The sequence below is a fragment of the Populus euphratica genome, unplaced genomic scaffold (assembly GCF_000495115.2).
Source record: "Populus euphratica unplaced genomic scaffold, PopEup_1.0 scaffold403.1, whole genome shotgun sequence".
Lineage (NCBI taxonomy): Eukaryota > Viridiplantae > Streptophyta > Magnoliopsida > Malpighiales > Salicaceae > Populus > Populus euphratica.
This window is the reverse complement of record NW_011500081.1, coordinates 248,670-260,413: the sequence shown is the minus strand read 5'-3', so window position 1 is coordinate 260,413 and position 11,744 is coordinate 248,670. Positions and strand designations below refer to the sequence as shown.

Here is an 11,744-nt window from a genome sequence, read left to right as displayed (position 1 = left end):
CAAAAACATTTGGAGCCAATCAGAGTTGGACCACGACCTAATTTATGTCTCTTGTTGCTCGGTCAAAGTGCTCTTATAGCTTGTTTGTTTGTGAGATGACGAGTGTATTTTTATGAACGATATGTAGATTTTAAATAAATACATTTTAAGTCTAAAATGATAATGTATTTCTAAATAAAAATATACTTTGAAAATCAAACTTTATCATACTTTTTATTTCCAATCAAGCAAAGCAGCCAAGACCTATATGTTGCCTGCATTACGCGGTGAGGGCTACATATGAAATTCTATATCCTACATTATAATTATGATCATGGTTTTGTGTATAATTGGTAGATCCAATTTAAGGATTAGATTCATAAAAGAATTTAGATTATTGAGTAAATTCATAGGTTACTAGAATTCTTATTAAATTACTTGTTGACTTGACTGGTTTGAATCAAGTTTAATTGAATTAAAAAAATTATTAAATTAATATTTGATTTAATTTAATTAAAAATTCATTACTTTCTTATCTAAATCTACAAATCTACAAAGCAAATCAGTATTAACGAGTATGATTTTGTGAGAGATGACAGGAATTGACTCATGAAAAAAAATACACAAAAAACAAGATGGAGAAGAAGAAGAAGATAATGCTATCCCTTGGTGTCTTTGTCGAAAGTATCAGGCTACTGTATGTGGGACTGAGGCAGCAAGGACGGCAACAACCAGAAATGCTTTCAGGTGTGAAGTAGACATCTTATTCATTCATGATTTATCTTTGCCACATTAGATTGACATTTACTCTTCCGCTCCCTAAAACCTTCCATGGCCGCCACCTCCCTCTCCTCGGGGAAAAGACTTTTTTTCCAAGGTCAACCACTTGTACTAATTTCCACCGCCAACAAAGTCAAACCCTTTCCAATTCACATCTATTCAGAAAAATAGATGGATCTGGCCTTATCTTGAAGCATGATAAGATTACTCCGACCTTTTGCCAGTCAATTTTGGCTACTGCTCAAGTGATCAGTAATAAGTCAATTTTGGCCACTGCTTTTAAGTGATTATTAATATTTCACACAAGTTTTAGAAAAAAGAAAAGAAAAGAAAGGAGGTTCCTTTTCAAAACACGAGCCATGACAAGAGGGGATGGATGCCCATGTCTTTGTCAAGAAATAGTAGGGAGAATTGGTCAGCTATAGAAAGTGATGGTGTAAGAGGGTCTTGATAATACATTGAACGAGACCCCAGCAAGAAGCTTCAACTTGAAATAGAAAAAAGGAAAAATGGTCATTGAGTATGTATCAGTCTTACTAGGGTGTATGAAGTCTGAAATTGTAAAAATTATTTATTGAAGTATTTTTTTGTTTTGAAATGCATTTAAATATTTTTTTATATTAAAAAATATTAATTTGAAGGTAAAAACAATATCCAACAATATTAGGAAAAAAACAACACTTGTTTTGATAACGAAAACCTAGCTTGAATTCTTTACTGGTTGTGAAAAAATGGATGCCAGATAATTCATTCAATTAGGTGTCCAACTCGTGTAGTTTCGGTCCGCTTAACGTGATTGTTTCAATCTAAATTAATCATTTCGTGAGTGAAAATATTGTTGTTGTGATGATTAGCAGATGGTCAAGTTTAAGGACTTGACTCGTGAGTATCAATGTTCTCACCATCCATGATGCCACTCCCTAGAAAAGAGCAAATCAATTTTAAACCCTCTAAAAATCAGAAACCGAAGCATTCTCGTGTCCAAACCTGCCCCTCGCAGGGATGAGTTCTCGACAACAAAACCACTGACAGCATTCAGAATTCGGAACATGACACTTATTTGACTCAAAAGGCCATATATGAGATGAAATGATCTTCTTCAGAGTAGCTATTGCAAACGTGAAAAGGGCTATATAAGAGAAAAAAGGAGGAGAATCCAAGAAAGCAAGCATAAATTAGATTATACATCATAGCACACAGAATTTGCAAAGCCATAGCAGATAGAGCATCAAGAAACATGGAGAATTCACTCTAAGCAACTTCATCTCCTTTTAACTAAACCCAAATTCCCTACCAAAGGCACATCAACTGGAGTTGTTTCTTTGGCCAGCTCTCCAAATCCCATGACGTTAGCCTGGATCATATCATTTATCCTTCTGTAGCCGTCCAATGAAGCATCACATCTCTCTTGATCCCCTTCTCCTAGTTTCAAGACGTTGCTCATCGAGCTTGATGATTGTGATTGAACATTGAAGTCTATCAAATCCTTCAACTGATCAGCATACACCTGCGACTTCCCTACCTTTTGACTACTTACATCAGAATCCATCAAGGATAAAACATCCTTGTTTAAAACCTTAGAACCTACAGTGTTGATCCTAAACATGAGTGAAAGATGAGACAGGCTCAGGCAAAAGAGCCTCTCTGAAAGCACGTAAAGCCTAGAACTAGCAATTGCGTTTCTGACGTCGAAGCAACTCCTCGGTATTAGACTCGCCAGATTGATTAGGCAATGCTTCCATGTCTTGGTGAAATGAAGGGGTCTGACGCCTTCCTGTCTACAAAATTGGGTTAGCAACAGTGTCCAAGGTGATTGATCTTGTGGAAGACAATACGAATATTATTAACACTTACATGGGGTATAACATAAGGACGAATTGCAAACCCCGTGGCTAAGCCAAACAAACATGAAAGCACCAGTCCAAGGACCCAAAATTTAACTGCTCCAAGTGCTGTAAATTTAAAAACACAAAGCCTCGCTTTAAGTTCATGATAAATTGGGCCTACCATTTCCATTTAGTTCTAACAGAACCCAAAGTAAAAGATTTTACAATGTTTCAGATTCTCACCAGATTGAGAACCTGTTATACAATCCTCTTGCTTAAGGCCAACCTGGCGAAGCAGTTGATTGCCATGATCTGAAATTAGTAAACCGCATAATTGAGGAACAAAAAGCACCTCAAAATCACTGGAGAATGTTGCAGTGTTCCCTGGACCATCCTGCCGACCTGTCTGGGAGTAATTACCAGCAATGGTGGTGGTCATGGCTAAAAAAACAGAAAAAGAAAATAAGCACCTATAAATTACTTTTCTTCCAATGTACAAGCACATAGAATCCAAAATTTGATGTAAATATTTGCAATTAAAAGCACCTGAGCTGCTTATCTTTCTCACAGCATGGTTTAGTTGATCAGCTACATAAACATTCCCTCTAAGATCAACAGTGAAACTCTTTGGTTTATTGAACCGAGCCAAGCCTGGTTCTCCATCTATGTACCCTTTATCCCCACTTCCAGATAACCGTTTTACCATTACACCATCTGCAATTTTGATAATATAAATAATCAAGTCAATGAATCAGGTGCTATCACGAACAACCTTCTCTGAATCCACTGATTTGCTAAGAAAGCGCTCCATTCAACTATAAAGTTTAATTCTTGAATTTAGAAAACGAAGGCATTAGTCAACAAGTTCAATTCAGACTCTTATTTCCAGTAAAAAACAAATCCAACCTCAAGAGGTCAGAATTTCACATGAATAAGAATAATAATTAACATTCAAACTTTAACCTTTGCAAAGATGGACACTACCATAAAAAAGGTTGCACACTTGCATCCACTTCCCAATTTACAACTTTTATCCTTGGCATTCATCACTATAAGCCCGGAAAAAAATGATAAAAGGGAAACCATGCTTCAATACAAAGGAACAAAAGAGAAAAAAACACAAAGATGATGACGCTATATAACACAAATGTTTTTACATGAAACAACACGAACAAAAACAATAGCAGAAGTTATAATTACTTTCACTCAATTTTTTGACATTTTTAGTTTCTAACTGCCCATTCCAAACCAATCTCTCCCCTTGCACGAGCTTGTGGCACCAATCATAACACAAAATTGTGTCCACCATTGATATGATGAGGCCCACAAACCCAGTTCAAATCAATTTTTTTAGCACAACCCAATTCAACATCTTTGTTTCCAAACAAGCTACAAACTTTTAAAAAATAAAAATAAAAATAAAAAATCCACACTTAGGAGTCAACATTTATGAAAAGTAATGAACTTTACTACTAGCTCCAAATGAAATTTATTACCCTGAGAAATGGGAAATGGTAGAGTGTAAAAAACACTCTTAGAAGAATCAAGGACTACAAGATCAGATGATCTGAGTTGAACTGCGTGTGGGTTTACATTTAATTTGCGGCCATCCATCACTGTAGTTACCATGTACCCATCTTCTAACATGATCTGCTCCCCTGTCATTGAAAAATGGTCCACTGTATCACAACTTTCTTAAAAAAACAAAATAAATGCTAGAACCCATGTGGTAAAAAATGAAAATTTACCATGAATTGAAGCTAAGTTGAAGAGGAAGAAGACGAGCAGAAACAATTGAGAAGCCATGGTGAGATTTTGATGGTCGTTTTGGTGAAATCGCGGAGAGTGCTTACAAGTTAAGCATTGAAGTGGTGTTGGTTCTTTATGGTGTTTCAACCTAGTACAAAGATAAAGTGGCGTACGATGAGAATAAAATGTTCAAAATATTCGGTGAGCGCAGCAGAGAGTTAGCTCGCAATATGTCGCGAGATCATTTTTTATATTTATTTTTATATAATTTTATGATGATTAAAATAAAAATATTTAAGAATTTTAACCCTTTAAGTTCTAGGAAAAAATATCTTTTAAGTCAAAATCTACTTTCTTATATATATATATATATATATATATTTCTTTTCATTCATAAAAACATATTTTTTATTAGTAAAAAAACCTAAGATAATTAAAATAATTTTCATAAGAATTCCAATGATTTAATCATAATATTCTTTCTTTATTCATGTATTTAATTTTTTATTTTGATGAAAAACATGTTCTTTTTATTAGGAATATGATTTTTCAAACTAAAACTCATTATGATATAGAATAAGTTTCGATAAAAAAATCATGTCTTGATAATTTATCCACTATTATATATACATATATAATAATTAATTTGAGAAAATTATATAAAGAATTGACAAAAAATAAAATAGATATTTAATTTTTATTGAAAACATATAAGCATTTTTTAAAATAATATATTAGATTAGATATAATAATTCATAAAATAGTTGTTGATATTAAAATAAAAGACTTTAATTTAATTTAAAAATAATGGCATAACTAATGGTTTTTTAAATATCACTATAACAATTTTACTGAAAAACAAAAACATTCTAAAATATATTTGTTTTAAAAAAAAAACAATACAGTGGACCAAAAGAATCAAACTCAAACGTACATGGATGCTTAGGCTTGCAAGGCCAGCCCTACTAGGCCTAGACCACCAAGCAATGTCTTGGATCAATATATCTCCAATTAATATGATAAAAATAGTGAAATAATTATTTTACTTTTTCCAAATAAAATTAATATTTAACTTATAATTAGGGGTAAAATAGTTTTTTCAAAAAAATATATTTATCATTATCATATTAAGTGGAGACATATCGATCCTTCCACATTTTAAATATATAATAAAATAATTTAAATACTCTTAAAAATAAAAACAAAAACTGTGGCTCAAGGGCTTCTCCATCTTTCAATGCTTTTACTGCATAATAAAATAATTCTACACTACCTCTAAAAGAGAAAAAAATAATAATTACGTTCAGCCTTTTTTTAAGAGGCATGCCTTCATTTAATGCATATAAGTTCTGTCTTCGTTTGTAACAAGAGTAAAATCAGGTTTGACTTAGAGAATGGTGCGCTCATGATAATAGTTGGATTCAGGTGCATCTTAGTGTAATCGAAGTTAATTTCAAACTTGATTCCTAATACAAGACAAATAAATGTTAACTATTTGGATTAGATTTACGATATATAGTGGTGGATAATCGAATATGAGGAATCTAGATAATTGCCTGAATTAATGAAGGAAAATCCAACGCAAATTCTTTGGCCAATGGAGTCTGGGGGGTGGATGGATTCTTATCATAAAAAAGAAAAACTCGGAACTTTTTAGACAAACTCAATGACATGATTTAGAAATTTGACCAAATTATAGCATGGCGCCATTGTTAGATTCACTGTAGAATTCTTATTTTCGAAAGAATCATAGATGACATAGGGAACCGACGTATGATGCAAGTATATAGAGAGAGAGATTCCTGACCTAAGCCGCCATTATTTGCTCCGATACTCTCCTCAGAATTCAGTGGTTTTGCCTGTTCTACAGCTTGGAAAAATTCCTGAGGCGGTAACCAGGCAAGATTTACTTGTTGAATAAGATGGAAGACAGCCTATACGATGCTTCCATCGACCTCATGAATGAACAGCCAGTGTGGTAGGCTACACAATCTTCTCGTTGGCCTCCTGTACAGCGATTATGGTATGTATATATTCTCTTTTCTTTTCTTTTTCTGATGCATGAGATCAAATTTATTATCAACAAGATGAATGAAGCTTATAGTTGTTACAATGTTAGTATATAGTGATGATCATGGTGGGGGGATGGCTGTGGCTAATGTTTTCGTTGTGGCAGGGCTGCTTAGAGTGATACCTATGGTGATATATTTGAATATGAATTAGGGCCAATCTTTTCGTATGGTTAGTTCTACCCATACGTACCATATCCTATCCTCCATCATCATCTTCTTCCTGCAGATAAGGAAACTGATGTTTTTGTTTTCTTTTTTAACGGGCAATTGGTTCTCTATCCCCACTGAAAAGGAGGTGATAATGACAGCATATCTCTTCGCTTGGCAATGGTAGAAAGAGATTATACGCCTCTAGGCTGTGATGTCAACGTTAAGGCTAGCTTTTTCCTGTATGATCAAATCCGAGATAGATATTTGGTCATTGAAGGTACCTTGAAATCATTCAGCCATGTTTCACCGTTCTCCAAGCATGTTTTCTTCTTTCTTTTGCTTTATTAATTAGCATCACAAAAACATATTAAGTTGGCCACAGATTCTCTTGTTGAAAGGCGTTATCATAACATGATGAGCGAGTGGAGTTTCACTGACATAATATCACATTATGAACTGAAAGAAATTTCCAATGGATACCTTGTCAGTGACTGCATCATACTTGGAGTGGAGGTTTTTGTTCTCAACAATACATATAAAGGGGAGAGTCTTTCGTTCGTCAAAGAACCTGAAAACAGTCTGTTTACATGGAAGATCGACAATTTTTCATTATATAATACCGAATATGTCTCTGATGTTTTTGATGTTAAAGGAAATAAATGGTACGTACGTTTATTATTATTAATTTTTTTCATAGTTATATATCCTTTTTCTTTGATTAAATTCTTGACTAGCTATTTTTTTAACAATTTTTTTTTAAATTTAGGAAATTAAGACTCAATTCCAAGGAGGAGGGTTCAAACAAAGAAGAGAACCTATTTCTTTATTTAAGCTTGGATGATTCAAAGACAACAGTCAATTATGCAGAGTTTACACTCAGAATAATGGATCAAATCAAAGACAACCATATTGAGAAGAAAGGTTAGTAAATCAGCTCCCTCATTCATTTTAGAAGCAGAAAAATTATTCTTTCTGCTGGGAAATGACTAGAAATTATCTCTTTTGTAGGTGATGGATGGTTTGAAGATGCAAGTGATTGGATGAAAAGTCCTGAGTCTTTGTCACTGCGTGGTCTCAAGAACAGATCAAATGATTATCTTGTGGACAATAAGCTAATCATTCAAGCAAAAATCAGCTGCATGTGTGTGGTTAAAACCTTTTAAAGGAACAAGTACTCTATCTTTAGATTATGTTTATTAATTCTGAAGTATTTTAATTAGCTTTTTTACATTTTATGCCAAATTCTTTGGTTTATTTGTTATGGATGCATAAACGGCTATTAATTTACATTTTATTATTATTATTATTATTATTTTCATTTAATTGCTTCAATGGTTTGTGTTATGGGATAAGAACTTCTCCATGATTCTTGTGAAGTCGTTTGTAGTACTTTGTCCCTCCTCCTGTTGTGGAGATTAATTGTTCTCCTACTTTTGCAATATCTAACAAACAACTGCAGAATTTAATTTTAATTGATATACTAGTTGATTGATATATTTTAATGTATTTTTTTTAAATTATTAGGTGTTTTGAATCAAAAATAAAATAATTTTATTTTTTCTAGTCACCATACTAGCCAAAATATAAAAAATTATAAACAATGCCATTATTTTTTATCAAAAAAAATAAAACGAACAACATATTAACTGTCTCCATGAACTTAAAATAAAGGCTTGTTCTCGGCTTTTTCTTAGTGGATCAATCACTTGGCTTATTTTACTAAGTCTATAACACCTGATCTCATTCTTTTTAATTCTTTTAATTAATAACCTTTTTTATGTTTATTCAAATAATCTTTAAATTTATTTTTTAATTAATACCTCATATTTTGTTTTTTTGCTTATTTTATATTTAATCTTTATTTTTTTTTGCTATTTATTTTCTTTATAGTCATTTTTTATTGGAACTTTTTTTTTAAATTTTTATCCCTTAATATCTTATTTATTGGGATTTTCTTAACCTTTTGGGTCATATATTTGAACATTAAATCAGGTTTGCATATATTTTTTTTTATAATTGATATTTTTATTCTATCTTTATATAAGATTATTCTAATTTTAAATGTCACATTAAAGGTTAAATGACTTGACACAACTTTACTAGGTTAATATTATTTTTTTATCATATTATAAAATTAATTAAAATTTAACTCAACACTCAAGTTTTTTTTTTAATTTCTTAAAAACACTTACGTGATCTTAATACTTTTTTTTAACATTTGTTGACTAAAGTTTGAGGATAGCAAATGTAATTTCTCTCTTTTCCTAGTAAATGATAAACAATAGAATAGACTACTACACTAAAGGACAGAAACCCAATTCAGCTCTAGGATACAAAAATATGGCCACAAAAAGTCATTATCTCTGCCTTGCCTTTGCTCACTCTTTCTCTCTTCTTCAAAATCTGAACTGGATAACGTTTTAGCAACACTAAGAAGAGAAGCGAATAAACTTGCCAGTTTCCATCAGTTTCTAGTCTCATCTCAGTTTAGCCAGCTCTTTAGCCTTGTCAGCCGAGCCCTAGCCTTTGGATGCATAAACCAACAGATGGTCTTATAGAAGCTGAAAGGATCAAGGATGACATTAAGACCATTAGTCTCAGTACAAAATGTAACCCACAATCCCCCAATATTCACTTGCTGCATAAAACCAGCCTTTCAGTCCAAGGGTCATATGCCCCTCAAGGTCCTGAGGTCTAATATAAGTAGAAGAATAGGAGCAATAGCAGCAGTGGCAACAATTGTATTGGTAAAGGAAGCAATGTTTAGTCAAGATAATGCAAATGGACTAGAATTCAGGTTTGCAACTCCTGATCGAAGATCAGTTGAAGAAGCTGAGAGTGGAGTCAGAGACTACGCACAATCTTTGTTGCAACTGAAAGATCTGTTAGGGTCACAATCTTGGAAAGAAGCACAGAAAGTGCTTAGAAGGCGCTCTTCAAACTTGAAGTTGGATCTTTATACTGTAATCGAAAGCAAACCTGGAAAGGACAGGACTCAACTGAGGACCCTGTATTCCAATCTCTTTAACAATGTAACCAAAGTAAGTACTTTTAACGCCCTTTTTTTTCATGTATGGAGGATCTTTTCTAGAATGATTTTTGTGGCGCTGTTATTAGATTTTCATGAACTTAATGGTGATAATTGGTTTATTCAGTTGGACGCCTTGAACATTTGTTACCAGCACTTTCTTAGCTAATTTGTTACTCATGACTTTCTTCTTATACTCCTTTGTTATTAGAAACAATACTGTTCCTGGAGCTGACAATGTTGAATTTAATGGAAATTTTGCAGCTAGACTATGCAGTAAGGGAGAAAGATGTTTCACTTGTGTGGCAATGCTACGAAAATATTGTTGCGGCCTTTGATCATATCTTGTCTAGGATATGATCTCCAAATGCTGCTTGCCCTACCTCCCTGTTGATCGAAGAAGCTGAGATCAAACCTTATGACCGGAACTCGGTGTATGATGTCGTGGCCCTTTTACCTTTTACATTGATAAGAACTTCAGCCATTTTTCAGTGCATGGTTTCATTAGCTGGTTTGCAACTATCATTTAACCAAAAAAAATAGATTCAGATTACTGCCATAGACACAACTAAAACATCAGCAGCCTGGAAGATCTGAGAACGTCCACTCGTCTAGATTTCTGTAAGTTTATTGAATTTTTATTCGCCCCACATACAAGCGCTTTAAAAAGAAGCAATGGTATTCTAGGGTGGTTTATTTTACAAGATCTTTCCAAAACCTTTTCAAATTTAAAGCAAAACTATGCCCTATCTGATAAAAATTCAAGAAGTGGTGATTATACAAAATTTGAACGCTTCCAGAACATCACTTGCAGAAACTCTGGAAGGAAATTGCCTCTATTGGCTGTATGGAAAATCCACCAATTTGTCTTTCCCAGGAAACCATGTTTGTTCCAAGAATGATGAGATTAAGGTCCGCTGGTCATCCCAATATTTCTGATATTTTGTTGAAGACATCCATAACCTGCATGGAGAAGAAAACATCCCACGTTCTCCAGTTCAGATATTTCAGAGAGCTATTGAATTGATGCAACTTAACACCTATAAGACCGAGGTGTTTCTTTGAGTAACAAATGAATATGCACTGTGAAAGAATGGGAGAACACAGCTAAAGTATGTTTGGAGTTGTGGTTGACTTGGTTATAAAAAGGGAAGGAAGTTATCAATCAAACGTAAGGAAAACCATTTTACAGGAGAATGTTGTTTGCAGTTATTTTGGAAAACCATCTGAGGTCTTCAAGTAAATTAACCTTGAAATAATTCACGCCGATGAGGTACTTGTTGGACACAAATACACAACACATAATAATAGGCCAAAAGGCAATGTAGTCCTCCAGGTAGAAAGTTGACATTTCAAAAGACCAAAACTAGTAGATTAATAATGTAATTACAACGACAAACAATTTTCTATAATTGATGAAGCATGTCTGCAATAAGAAGAGAAAGGTTATACCTCCTTGTCATTCTGATATTTGGCAATGCTTAGTGGGTTCTGTGAACACTGCAAAATGGCCAAAATATTACAAAGATGGTTAGATTTCATAAAATTAATTATAAGTCAGTTGCAATATACCTCCATAATGGCTTGTTGAACTCTAGGATTTTGAAATGCCAGGGCAACATCAGGATTGGCCATGATTTTTGAGATGACTTCTTCAGGTGTAAGGCCAATCTGATCTGCAAAACACAAATGAACAGAAAACCACACAATAAGAAAACAGAAAGTGATTTTCATATTATCTGTATCAAATGTAAAATTAGAATCTGAAAACAAAAGTTGAACAAGTTCCAAGTACATCCAACATAAATCATGCAGCAGTTTTGGGTAAGCTGAATCCTGAACATAGGTGGATTTATAAACCTTCGCATCTTAACCATTGATTAACTAACAATAGGCACTCTCAGAAATCATAACCCGGATATTTTACCAGAGCACAAAAACTTCATGCTAATAGAGCCAAAACTCTTGTTAATCATGAAATGTTCTTTCATCATTATTAATTTATTCCTAATCCATACATTTCATTATGCAATCAATTCAGTATGGCACCTCTGTTAAATGCAAATTTGGAGATAATCTGTCGTGTCCACTGAAATGAACAATCAAGTTCAGGACAATACTAGTAATGCATGTCAAGCTCGAGTAGGGAAGGAGAAGATA

The 11,744-nt window shown here is 33.4% G+C and overlaps 3 protein-coding genes across 5 annotated transcripts in view; 1 reads left to right on the top strand and 2 right to left on the bottom strand.

Annotated features, from left to right (window-relative positions):
* Positions 1–1,905: 1,905 nt before the first annotated feature.
* Positions 1,906–6,565, bottom strand: LOC105108815 (uncharacterized). 3 transcript variants are annotated; one of them, XM_011003276.1, is made up of 7 exons: positions 6,142–6,565; positions 4,334–4,482; positions 4,082–4,243; positions 3,132–3,299; positions 2,829–3,026; positions 2,614–2,711; positions 1,906–2,533 (listed from the first exon to the last, which is right to left on the bottom strand). In XM_011003276.1, the coding sequence occupies exons 2-7, from the start codon at positions 4,389–4,391 to the stop codon at positions 2,021–2,023; spliced, it is 1,197 nt and encodes a 398-aa protein (XP_011001578.1). In that variant the 5' UTR covers positions 4,392–4,482; positions 6,142–6,565; the 3' UTR covers positions 1,906–2,020. The 3 variants fall into 3 exon arrangements, with proteins under 3 accessions (XP_011001578.1, XP_011001580.1, XP_011001581.1); XM_011003279.1 differs by having other exon boundaries at positions 2,300–2,537; XM_011003278.1 differs by lacking the exon at positions 4,334–4,482.
* A 2,325-nt stretch (positions 6,566–8,890) lies between these two features.
* PQL3 (PsbQ-like 3) lies at positions 8,891–10,132 on the top strand. Its single transcript, XM_011003275.1, has 2 exons — positions 8,891–9,597; positions 9,849–10,132. Exons 1-2 carry the CDS (start codon positions 9,133–9,135, stop codon positions 9,942–9,944), a joined length of 561 nt encoding a protein of 186 aa, XP_011001577.1. The 5' UTR covers positions 8,891–9,132; the 3' UTR covers positions 9,945–10,132.
* Positions 10,133–10,176: 44 nt separating this feature from the next.
* The window catches only part of LOC105108813 (protein TIC 40, chloroplastic-like), a 7,916-nt gene continuing 6,348 nt past the window's right edge, over positions 10,177–11,744 (bottom strand). The window contains exons 12-14 of the mRNA XM_011003274.1: positions 11,157–11,260; positions 11,037–11,084; positions 10,177–10,547 (exon numbers count right to left, since the gene is read on the bottom strand). Coding sequence (XP_011001576.1) covers positions 10,506–10,547; positions 11,037–11,084; positions 11,157–11,260 — 194 coding nt within the window. The 3' untranslated portion in view covers positions 10,177–10,505. The remainder of the gene's footprint in view (positions 10,548–11,036; positions 11,085–11,156; positions 11,261–11,744) is intronic.

Bases quoted from the DNA above. Each gene is read 5' to 3' on its own strand.
- LOC105108815 (XM_011003276.1), bottom strand. From the start codon at position 4,391: ATGGCTTCTCAATTGTTTCTGCTCGTCTTCTTCCTCTTCAACTTAGCT. The intron at 4,244-4,333 runs GTAAATTTTCAT...TTTCAATGACAG, and splicing joins CAACTTAGCTTCAATTCATG to GGGAGCAGATCATGTTAGAA. The intron at 2,712-2,828 runs GTGAGAATCTGA...TTAAATTTACAG, and splicing joins TATAACAGGTTCTCAATCTG to CACTTGGAGCAGTTAAATTT.
- PQL3 (XM_011003275.1), top strand. From the start codon at position 9,133: ATGACATTAAGACCATTAGTCTCAGTACAAAATGTAACCCACAATCCC. The intron at 9,598-9,848 runs GTAAGTACTTTT...GAAATTTTGCAG, and splicing joins TCTTTAACAATGTAACCAAA to CTAGACTATGCAGTAAGGGA.